General features: G+C 34.5%; 1 protein-coding gene across 3 annotated transcripts in view; it reads right to left on the bottom strand.

Annotated features, from left to right (window-relative positions):
- The window catches only part of PDZRN4 (PDZ domain containing ring finger 4), a 361,648-nt gene that overhangs the window by 348,740 nt on the left and 516 nt on the right, over positions 1 to 12,392 (bottom strand). For all 3 annotated transcript variants that reach the window (XM_024740428.1, XM_024740429.1, XM_024740430.1), the window contains exons 2-4: positions 12,227 to 12,392; positions 9,779 to 9,865; positions 7,795 to 7,902 (exon numbers count right to left, since the gene is read on the bottom strand). The exon at positions 12,227 to 12,392 is cut by the window's right edge. In XM_024740428.1, coding sequence (XP_024596196.1) covers positions 7,795 to 7,902; positions 9,779 to 9,865; positions 12,227 to 12,392 — 361 coding nt within the window. The remainder of the gene's footprint in view (positions 1 to 7,794; positions 7,903 to 9,778; positions 9,866 to 12,226) is intronic.

Here is a 12,392-nt window from a genome sequence, read left to right as displayed (position 1 = left end):
TTTTTTTTTTTTTTTTTTTTTTTTTACTTTCAATCCACGGTTGAATCTGCAGTTACAGAACTGGTGTATACAGACAGTCAATTGTATATAGAAAATTCTAAAGACACCACCAAAAATTGTTAGAACTAATAAATAAATTCAGTAAAGTTGCAGGATACAAAATCAATACACAGAAATCAGTTGCATTTCTACACAGTATTAATGAACTATCTGAAAGACAAATGAAGAAAACAATCATGTTTACAACTGCATCAAAAAGAATAAAATACCTAGAAATAAATTTAACTGAACAAGTGAAAGGCCTGTACACTGAAAACTATAGGACTTTGAGGAAAGAAATTGAAGAACACAAATAAATGGAAAGATATTCTGTGCTCATGGATTAGGAGAATTACTGTTGTTAAAATGTCCATACTACCCAAAGCAATCTACAGATTCAAACAGCATTTTTCAGAGAAAAAGAAAAATCAATCCTAAAATTTGTATGGAATCACAAAAGACCTCAAATAGCCAAAGTAATCTTAAGTGATCTTAACCTTTGCTTGAGCAAAGGCGAAGACATCACACTCTCTGATTAAAAACTCTATTACAAAGCTATAGTAATCAAAACAGTATGGTACTAATATAAAAAAACAGTCACATTGATTAACAGAATAGAAAGCCCAGAAATAAACCCATGCATATATATAATCAATTACTGTACAACAAAGGAGCTAAGAATATACAATGGGAAAAGGACAGTCTCTTCAGTAAATGGTTCTGGGAAAACTGGACAGCCACATGCAAAAGTATCAAATCGGACTCTTGTCTTACACTATACACAAAGATTAATGCAAAATGGATTAAAGACTTGAATGTAAAATCTTAAAAACCATAAAACTCCAAGAAGAAAGCATAGGCAATATGGTTCTTGATGCTGGTCTTGGCAACAATTTTGGGGGGATTTGACACCAAAAGCAAAGGGAATAAAAGTGAAAATAAACAAATGGGAATACATCAAACTAAAAAGCTTCTGAACAGCAAAGGAGAAAAAGCAAAAAGGCAACTTACTGAATGGGAGAAAATGTTTGCAAATCATATACTTGATAAGGGGTTAATATCCAAAACATATATAGAATGCCTACAACTCAGCTAAAAATCAAACAATCTACTTAAAATATGGGCAGAGGAAGTAAACACATATTTTTTTACAAAGAAGACATACAGATAGCCAATAAGTACATGAAAAGATGCTCAACATCACTAAACAACAGGGAAATGTAAATCAAAACCACAATGAGATATCACTTCACATCTGTTAGAATAACTATTATCAGAAAGACAAGAGATAACAAATGTTGGCCAAAATGTAGAGGAAAGTGAACCCTTGTGCACTATTGATGGGAACGTAAATGGTGCAGTCACTATGAAAAACATTATGAAGTTTCCTCAAAAAATTAAAAATAGAATTACCATATGATCCAAAAATTTCACTCTGGGTATTTATCCAAAGAAAATAAAAACACTAATTCAAAAAGATGTATGCACCACCATGTTTACTGCAGCATTATTTACAATAGCCAAGATATGTAAACAACATATATGTCCATGGATATATGAATGGATAAAGAAACTGTGATATATATATATATATATATATATATGTATATCAGCTAAGTGAAATAAGTCAGACAGAGAAAAACAGATACAATAGGATCTAACTGATATGTAGAATCTGAAAAAAAAAAACCTCATAGATACAGCGAACAGCTTGTTCAGTGGTTCTCAAACCTGGGGGTGAGGGGTAGAGGAAATGGGTGAAGGGAGTCTAAAGGTACAAACTTCCAGTCATAAAATAAATACATCATGGGGATGTAATGTACAGCATGGTGACTATAGTTATAATACTGTGCTGCATATTTGAAAGCTGCTAAGACAGTAGATCTTATAACTTCTCATCACAGGAAAAAATTCTATAACTGTATGGTGACGATTTCAACTAGACTTATTGTGGTGATCGTTTTACAATATATACAAAATATCAAATCACTGTCATATACCTGAAACTAATATAATGTTGTATGTCAATTATACCTAATAAAAATCACCTAAATAAAAATAAATGTTATAAGTGCTCTGTTGAGGATTTTTGTAGCAGGGAACAAAAGGGGAAAGGGGAGCCACAGTTAGACCTTCTGACAGGGACATCACATGCAGTTATGTAGTGCGCAAACTGCATAGTCATATGTGGTGACCCTGTTTACTTTCTCAGAAGCTTAGTACTCAAAAAAAAGAAATCAAAGCTCATACCTTATAAATTTAAAACAGATAAAGCAGTGCTTAACACACTAAATCTCAAGGTTTTAAAGACCTTTCCAGCCTTTCTTTTGTAAGCTAAAATAAAACTACATTTTAAACAAAAGTGTATCTATCAATAATGGAAACTCAGTGGAGTGGCAAAATACTATGATTAACTGGATAGAAAATTTGAGGGACTAGCTATTGTTACCCTCATAGTTATAGGCACAAAACTGGGAATAAGAAAAATTGAGAAACGTTTGTGAGATAACCCAGCTCAAATTCAAGGCCGAGACCCAAGTTCAAGGCCGAGACCCAAGTTCAAGGCCTGCACCTCCTCCTGAAACCACATTGCTATGTTACATCCACAGATTCTACTCTTTTACTAACCCCTTATCATGTCTCAAAATGAATTGAACTACCTGTAGGACAATGGGAAAATTAGAATAAATCCATAGTGTCATTCCACTCAGACAAGATGGTGATGTCCATTTACACTCATAACAATTGAAAGAGTAGTTTCACATAAAGGCCTGCCTTGCCTTGTATAGACAGAAAATAGGACCTCTACACCACGGGCTACTTAAGAGCAGAGTCTTCTTTCCACAACATAGGGTATGCCACCTGACACATATAGGCAGTTAGTAAAATACTTGTTGAATGACTGAATTAAATCATAAGTGTAAAGTTTTCTCCCACAGCCCTTTCTGCATCTGAGGTCCATATGAGTGGGTGAAATGTACAACTTAAAACTTTCTACATTTACTCATTCAAACTGTGGTGCCTATGGAAATGGGAATGGCTGAAAGCTGGAGAGAGTGATCTGAATTCTTCAAAAAGAAAAATACAACTCCCCTTCCTCTCCCTGCATTGTCTATCTGCTTTGGAGAGCAAAACTGCTTGCATAAGCTGAATGAGACACATCAGGCTCTGATAGCAGGTTCCAAGAATCTGCCCTGTGCCAAGCACTATGTGCACACAATAAGTATGAATGGCATAGAAACTGAGGCACAGCTGGCTTATTCAAGGCCACACGTTTTAAAAGGCAGGATAGGAATTCCAGCCAGATCTCCTTGATTTCAGAATTCATGCTCTTACTGCACCACAGTACTTTTCAAGATACATTAAATTATACAATTTATATAATGACAATCATGTATTACAAATGTAATCATGATTACAAAACTCATTACAATGTACTTCTTTACTTGCATTAACAAGATTGCTTTCTTTCCTAATTCTTTCAGACAATCAGTCAATGTTATTTGAACAGTTAAAATACACTTTAAAGATGTGTGAGGATAATATTTTATTGACAAATTCAGTGATATGTTTGAATTAAATAGCAATTTGTCAAAAATTCTAATTGCCCACCAGATTTACAAGTGACCTACAAAACTTGTAAATGCTTCTAATGCATAAACAAATTAGCATGGCTGCTTTATGAAGTGATAAATTACACTGTGCCATCAGGCACATACAGGGGTGCCACATTGAAGAACTGATTCAAAAGCATTCCTGAATGTTTAGGTCTGATCTGCATTTAAATTTCCTGTGTTAATAGCTACAACAAAACTATGCAGAGTCTTGGGCAAATAAACATGATAACCACCAAAGATTGACACTTTAGTGGAGGAGAAAGTAGTGATAGAGAATGCAGAATGTCTACCATTACAGAACTAAAAGAAATTGTAGTTGGCAGTCTGGAATAGTTAAGAAGTTCTTGTAGAGATGTTTGTAAAGTTCTTTCTGCTAGTACTAAACTCAGTACTTTCTAGAAAGTGCTACACTGACATTATTCCATGTGGGAATTGTTTCTAAAGTAAATGGAAATGTCTTGTGTGTTGCATTTCATAATGAATTTCGAACTAAATAAATAGAATAGATTTTAATGTATACACTAAAGAAAACTGTGCTTTCTGCTTCAAACTGTTCTTCTCAAAGACTTCACAGCACTCCACCCCAACTCCCTGGTCTCCAGAAGCTGAAAGAAGGATGGACTTTCCTGTCACAGTCACAGGGCGTTGGTAGGAACTCAGGAAGGGGGTTGGGGGAGGGAGAAGAAAATGTGAACAAAGAGCCATGAATGACTATCCTCCCCTCTATTCACTTTCTCACTTAGGGGTTATAGTTGTGTAGCCCACTATCAGCATCACAGAAATAATAATAGAGGAATAGTTGCTGACGGCAGCAGTGAACTTTGACTCTCAACTCCCTCCCACATACCCCTCAGGCATCCTAACATGATGATAAGGACTGTAATGGTATTGCCTGCATAAAGTTGTTTCAAAGCCTCTGATAGTATCAAGGATCTTCTGTGGTCCTTTGAGCCTTGAAAGGGTGAAAAACAGCTTGTAAAAGATGCTTTTATTCAGATGTAGACTCTGGTGAATTCCTGGTCTATGTGAACTTCTGTGATGTTTCAAAATGTCTTTAACAACATCTGTCTTTTCAGTCTCCGGTGATACTTTGACACCTAATGTAACTGAACTATCACAACTGATGTCTTTTCTGAATCTACACACATAAGTATTTTAACAAATGTGGACGTGTAAACATCTAGAAACTGGTAAACATGACTGCTCATGGAGACTGGCTCCAAAAATAAATTTGCCTTGTATTATGTGAAAAATATGACATGGGTTTACCTCATGACTATGATTTTTTGCTTTTATAATTCTTGAGTTCAGCTTCAGTAGAATGTGCAATACTAAAAAGCAATACTTTTGGAGTATTTGTCTTCTGTTAAATTTTAACAAAATTGTTATAGCTAATATTTTTATTAGGGTTATTAAAATTTCTTTAAGTATTAGTAGAACCAAACTTTTAACATATCTATTTCCTCCTTTAAATGAGTGATTTATGAAAATTTATTTTATAAATTTATTTCATAAACGCTGTAATGAGTGCTTTAAGCAATTAACTACACAAAATATTTTTAGTATATCTTGATTTAAGTAAAATATAAATTATCTAACAGTTTCTATTTTTTATTTAAGTTACATATCACTGAATTCAAGGCATTTAGTAATGTGTCAGACTGTGGGAGTTAAGTCACATGGGTAGTTCATAATATATGACCTATTTGTGTACTTTATTCTGCAAACAAATTTATTTGTTGCACTAGGTTTAAATCAGCAAGGCCATTTGAAATTCAAAAACTGAAAAAAAAAAAAAGTCCATCAAATTAGCTCACTAAACAAATCACTGAGAACAAAAAAATGGAAAAGAAATTCCTCTAATATAAAATCTGTTTTTCTCTCTGCATATTTTAAATTAATCAATATATTTCTTATCAGTTTCCCAATATTATAAACTCTGTAAAGTTGACTGGTACCATAATGGTAGATGAACTAAAATAATTGACAAGAATCAAATATTTCTTACTTTAATTGGTACACAGGGATATTTACACATATATATGCATAAGAACAAGCATGCTTATTTACATATGTACATGAAATAAGGTCACACAAATATCTATCACTTTTAAAAAGTTGATGGCATCACTGAACAACTAAATATAAGAGATTTATTTCTAATAATCTTCCTTGCAAAATATTTCATGCTGTTTAACAGGCAACATTCCAGAAATATGTATACCACCTAACTCATTTCTTAACTGCAAATGTGGTCACATGAATTCATTACAGAGCTATAATAAAAATATGCATAACACCAATTTACCCTTGCACAAAGGATACATTGATAAATCTCTATCATTGAAGCAAATTTCAAGCTCTTGTCATTAGCAGCTAATATATGCACATCAAGGTGAAATAATAATACTGCAGCTGGTTATAAATTATAATTTAGATTTCCATGGTTGATCTCTTTGCTCTTTATCTTATATTATTTAAATAAGGTTATTTTGACATATATTTGTAACAGTATTAGACATAAAGATGCACTTGATTAATCAACCCTAGTTTTTATAAAAGTACATCTATACATTAACAAAACCAGTAAATTTTTAACAAATATGTTATATCACAATATAAAAGACAAATTCTTCTTCCTCGTTTTCCATGCAACATTAAGGAAGCATACATAACATTGTTACCTAGCTGGAATAAAATATTTTTAAATCCCCAGTATGTGTTTCTGTTATGAGTATATGTGAGTGTGTGTGTTAGCTGAATATACATACCCAGTTCCATCAGCCCTTCTAATAGTAGCATATGTAGGCATTTGTTTTCCATTTAACTGGAAAAACCAAAATGCTAGCAATAAGGCAGAAAGTAAAAAGAACAAGTTTTTGTTTAGGTTATCTTGTCCTTTATAGTACTGCACAAACATGAGTAGAAACAGAAAAATTCTAACTTTAGAAACTGTAGCATGTAAATGTTTCCACCAGGCAAATTGTCACGACAAACTGGATAGCATCAGTGAAAGTAGCTCCATACTTTCTTGGCTACAAAACTGGAAAGAGAAAACCTTGACGCAAGAGACCTCTTCAGATAAAAACCACAATTTCTCAGCCAAAGGCGACTCCTCTCTCTTCTCCAAAGTGCCTAATCAGCTAATTTTTAAATGTTATGAGTCAACAACAAACGATAGGCTCTTCTCTACTCTTCACTCTCATTCTAGGTCAAATTATCCAGAATTCAACTTTTTTAATGCACAAATGATAAATGAACATCTAAAACTTTATTCAAAGTTTAATAAAGAAAAACAGTCTCCATCCAGATAGTTTATATGGACATTCAGAAAGGTAGTACAAATGATTATATAATCTAGAAAGAACAGAATTTTTCCAAAAGAATAGTGGAGTCAAGTATACCTTCCAAATTTCTATTTATGTCTTTACTAATACATTGGAAATAACTCCATTGACAAAGCTAACCTAATTTTCAGTTACGCCAAATAATACTATCTCAACCAGTTAAAATTTGAAAAGCACTGAGGCAGTAAATGGCAGTGACCCAAAATTCTATTATCACAGCTCAAGTTTCACTAACTTGTGAGTATTTACTTTGTCAACCCTAAATACAAACAATACAGCCACAATGTACATTAGAGAAAATGAAGAGTTCCCACAAAGTTTTTGCAATAGCTGCTTCTTTTTTTTTTTCATGTAAAAGATACATGAACAAGATAACCATATTAAACTAAGAAATGGTAAAAAGGGAATGTATAAATAATTCTACATATAACATACTAATTACAAGTTTAAAGATAGTAATATTTACTTGTCAAAAGTGTTCTTCAGCAGAGATTTATCATCCTTTTTTGAGATGTTATAACAAATCAATCCCTTAATAATCACACAATTATCTTTATAATTCATGGGGAAAAGCAATTTATTAAAATGGAGATATTCATTAACACATTTGGAAATTTTGGGTGATTCATTCTTCTATTCCAATATCTAATAATTAAAACAGGTTAGTTATACACTCTAGTTAGATATACACTCTAATAAGTACCACACCAAGGAAAAGCAATAAGTTTGGAAATTTTAAATGTCCAAATATTTCTTCCACAGATCTTATTTGTGCTTTATTATTGTCTTACCTCAATGATTTTGTCATGAATCTCCAAGCCATCTGCTCTATCAGCAGGTCCATTTTCCAAAATCTTTGAAACATAAATTCCTTCCATTGGTGTTTCTTCTTGATTATCCTTTAAAAAATAAAACCTTTAGCAGTAAGAAAGATGTAAACAAAATTTTAAGTTGGATAAAAAACAATTTAGTAAATGTAACATTGACAAGCCTCTCTAAACATGCAATTCTCTTTCTTAGCTGGAGAATTGGTACTGAATTTTAACTTACTTAACACCAAATAGTCATTAATCAAGATGGCAGCTTTAATGAATGAACATCTTTGACAAGATTATCTAGTTACCTCATGTTTTTCAGTACACATAAAAGCTATGGGGAAAGGGCATGAACAATGATAACAATGGGATTCTAAGTACTGTTTATAAAACGTCTCATGTAGAAAGAGGTATAGCAATTAAAAAGGGCTATAAGTTAAAGAAAACAAAAAGCATATCCAGCCTAACTATATAATTGGTTTGAAATGTGGTCATAGTTCTGAAAATATAACTTAGCCTCACGATGTGACAGATTTGAAAATATAGCTCTGACTGTATCTATTCACAGGGGAGACTAGGAGCTTACTCAAGTATAAAATCCCAAAAGATCAACTCCAAATTGTAGGAGAACCCATTCAAAGCTAATCTTTACACAGTTCCAGGTACAATGAGACTAATGATTAATTAAACCTCAAACACATAGCCAATATCATACATATAGGACATTTTAGCAAGTCACAGAAAACCAATTACCCTGCAAAACTTATTTAGGGAAAATGTCCAACATTCTATAATAATACACTGTATAATTTAAAATGTCATTTTGCTTTATAGCAAGTTAAACAAAATTATTTCTCCTTAATCAGCCTTCTTTAACATGAATTGTAAGAGGCTCTTAAAAGTGTCTAGTGTCATCTAAATATCAAACACCCTACTAGCATTTATAAAAATATTCCTTAGGGGAAAAGAAAACAAAAATGATATGCTGAAAAGACATTTATCTTTTCATAATAAATGGCAACTGTTCTAGAAACAGAATACAGCAGTCATTAGTTGCTAGGTTTTCAAAATGCTGAATACAAAGAGGAAATATGTCATTGCCATCCTGGCCTGAACACAGCATATGTCCAACAATGCTCAGACAGTTTCTGTGGCCAACGTCTGCAATGCAGGATGCAAAACTTTCATGGCAGCTGATTGGAAAATGAAAGAACATGATTTTTTTAAAATTTCACTACCTTTCCTAGTTAAGATGAAAATTAAGTTTATGTACTATTTGAAGGATATGAAAGAACATTGCAACTACAGTATTTGGTATAAGTTTATTAACTCATGCATTTTGAAAACAATTGGCATCAATGTAGAAAAAATTATTCATTCAATTTAATAAAAAATTTGATTTGGGGAGCCAAAAGTATATCAAATCAACTATCTTTTTTAGACATGGTATTACCTATGTAATTGTGAAAACAATTATCCCTCATTTCAACTTATTTTAACTCTTCATTCATTCATTCAAGATATTTTATAAACTGCCTGGTCTGTGTTAGCATCTGAAAACTGACCAATTTGACATAATAAATAAGAGGTACAAGCAAGCAATGTACCTGTCTAAGATTATCAAATAGAAATTGCCTATATGTGTTATTGTGAAATAGGTTTATTTAAGAAATTTGCCAACAGGGCTGTATGATGTAGGTAAAATGTGAAATGTACTCTTTTTTTTTTCTTAAGTAGCAAAGTTTGTTAGCTGTTGTTTTATTTTTCTCAAAAAAATTCTCGGTTTGTTCTGGAATATTTATACTGGAACATTTGCATTTTGATGACAAGCACTATTTTAAAGATTAAACCTTCTTTTTTTTTTGTTTGCTTGTTTTTTTTACTTAAAATCCACAAATGAAAGCTAAGTCTTCTATTATTTTAAGCAAAGAGTGAGTTATGCATTAACAGGGTGGGTTACCTGATTTGGTCGACCTCCTATAATATTGAATCCCAAAGTGTCATTTTCTCTTTCTAACACAATAGTGAATGGCTTATGCTCTCCATCCTAGAAGAAAAGAGATAAAATAACTGACTAGTTAAAAAATATAAAAGAAAAAAAATGCTACAATAAAGGTGTTTTTTAACTGTAAATAAATTGACTTGAAAAAGAGAAAACCTTAAAATCTTAAAATTAAGGATGGCTGAATTTGGGAGGTTAATTTCTTCCTGAATTTACTTTGAAAGTATGTATTTGAAGGAACAACCATGCATGTGAGAAAAATAACTATTTTCAAAAATGACTAAATGGCTTTGCATGTTTATACATGCAGCTTTTATCCTAACTCAGCATCTGATTCTGACTCCACTGTAACTTAAACAGATTTCTGATTCGACCATGCAGGTATCCTTATTTTTTCCCTCCATTAGCCCATGGTAGGGCTCATCCCCCCAGATGAGTAAAATAAATTGTTAAAGAATCTAAGAAATATTTTATGTAATAATTTCACTTTGGAAAATCTTAAGGGATGTAAATAATAGTGAGCTATTTATAAATTTATTTCAACAGTAATATTCACATTGCTACTGAAATACAGGATTTTGTAGGTTACAGTAATCGCAATTTTAAATGGTATTTTTATTTGGTTTTGCAGAATTTTAAAAAGAGAGGATTTATGCTAACTAAAGCAGTATGTATTGCTTTCCTGATGGCCAAATAACAGTTAAACAAACAGGAATTATATCTACAAACCTGCTTGTTAAAAAAGACCAATTTAAACATAAGATGAAATAGTGCAAGGCTATATGAATTTTAATCATGGTTATTCATATTATTAACTATTCTAGGAAATTACATATTTGGCAATTACTTCAGAATGATAAATTTCCATAAACATCATCACCACTGCTACCATCATCACCACCTTTTCCCAGGAACTTTTCCCAGGCAGTGTGCACAGCAGCCCCTGCTGGTAGTGGGAAAACATTACTGAGCAGCACGAAGCCTTTTGGTAAGCAGTCTGCAGATCATGGTCAGTTTTGCCTCACTTCTCAGAACCACAGCTTGACTTCTCGACTTGTTGCATGGACTTCTCTGTCATATAATCTAGCCTTGCTCCTTTCCACCAACCACTGCTTCCCCAAGACCTTGAACCCTGAACTGGTATTACAGACCATACTTCTGTGCTTCTCTCTGGTCCTCCCATTTTTGTAAATTTATGTGGATGTAAATATGAGAGAGAAAGAATCATAGAGAGCATCCAAACTTTTAATAAGTGTGTGCTTACGTTTATCAGAGTAGAAACAGTTCAGCCTCTCACACTTCAATAATCCTTTTAAGGTTCAAGGACAGAAGCTTCTAAATTCGGTGCCTGAGTTGGAGGCTATGCAAAGCAGTTCCAAATGGGCATCACCCTGGGTTGCTCCTCCCCAGGAGGTTGGGGAATGAAAACAGCTCCTTGAACGGAGTGTAAGTTCTGCTAAATCCCTGCTCACCATGGCAGCGGCCAACAATGTCAAACACTGTGCAGAAGTCCTTCAGAAGAGAAGGAACATCTTTATAAACAAGCCTCTTGTCACGAGCCACTGCAAAGAGGCTTGTTTATTCCGTCAGAAAGCTGGCAGTCCATGAACACAGTTCAGGGCCAGCAACCTGGACAAAGAAGGGAAACATCCCGGGAGGTCACACGGCTAGTCTGAGCGCAGATATATGTGAGCTCTCAGACTAGGTTCCCCAAGTCTCACACTCACCCACTCACGTTCCACTAATAATGAAATCTGGAAGCACTTAAGAACTATTTAGGGAAGGTCGGGGTGATGAAAAGAACCCTGCAGGTCTAAGAAATCCTATCTCTTAATTTCTTAACTCCAAGTTATCCTGGTTTCCCATATCCCTGAGTCCCTGTGCTGAGTACAAAGTGGCTGATATGGGTGGTTTGGTAGGGAAACTAAGTCATGCATAGCCAAAGGTGTGGGAATGACACGTCCCGGGATGCTAGCCAGCGGGAGAGGGCGGCAGGTTAGGAGAGGTCCTCGCTACCTGGCTTTCCTTCTCTAACTGGCTTCAGGCCGAGGCCGAAGGTACAAAAAATACGCAGAGAGGGTAGGCAGGAGAGTGAAAGATGGGAAGCAAGGGTCTGGGTGGGAAAAGGAGTTTACCTAATTCTTCGTTCTCCGACGAAAAGTTGGAATTTAATCTGTTTAACTTTTCCAATCCCAATATAAGTGGAAAGGGGACAATCCTTGTAAACTGCAAAACTAATACACTCGAAAGATACTAATAGTATAGGATGATCAGGGCGGTGAATGCTTCTTCCTACCACATAAAGAAGGATGTCACTTTGCGAAGGAATTCTGAAGTGCCAGAAAGAACCGTTCCCCTTTCCACCCCGATCGACCATTCCCCGGGTGCCGACCCCTCAGTGCTTACCCGGCCGCGGCCGCCGCCCGGGTCCCTGGCGAAGTTGCGGACGTGAGCCATGTACTGGGTGAACTTCTTCTGGTACCTGCGGGCCGTGAGCAGCACCTCCCCCTGCAGCGCCCAGAGCTGCGCCAGCAGCGCCTTCTCGCGCCGCCTCCAGGCCAGGACTTGAGGC

The sequence above is a fragment of the Neophocaena asiaeorientalis genome, unplaced genomic scaffold (assembly GCF_003031525.2).
Source record: "Neophocaena asiaeorientalis asiaeorientalis breed wild unplaced genomic scaffold, Neophocaena_asiaeorientalis_V1.1 scaffold340, whole genome shotgun sequence".
NCBI lineage: Eukaryota > Metazoa > Chordata > Mammalia > Artiodactyla > Phocoenidae > Neophocaena > Neophocaena asiaeorientalis.
This window is presented reverse-complemented; position numbering and strand designations above follow the sequence as displayed.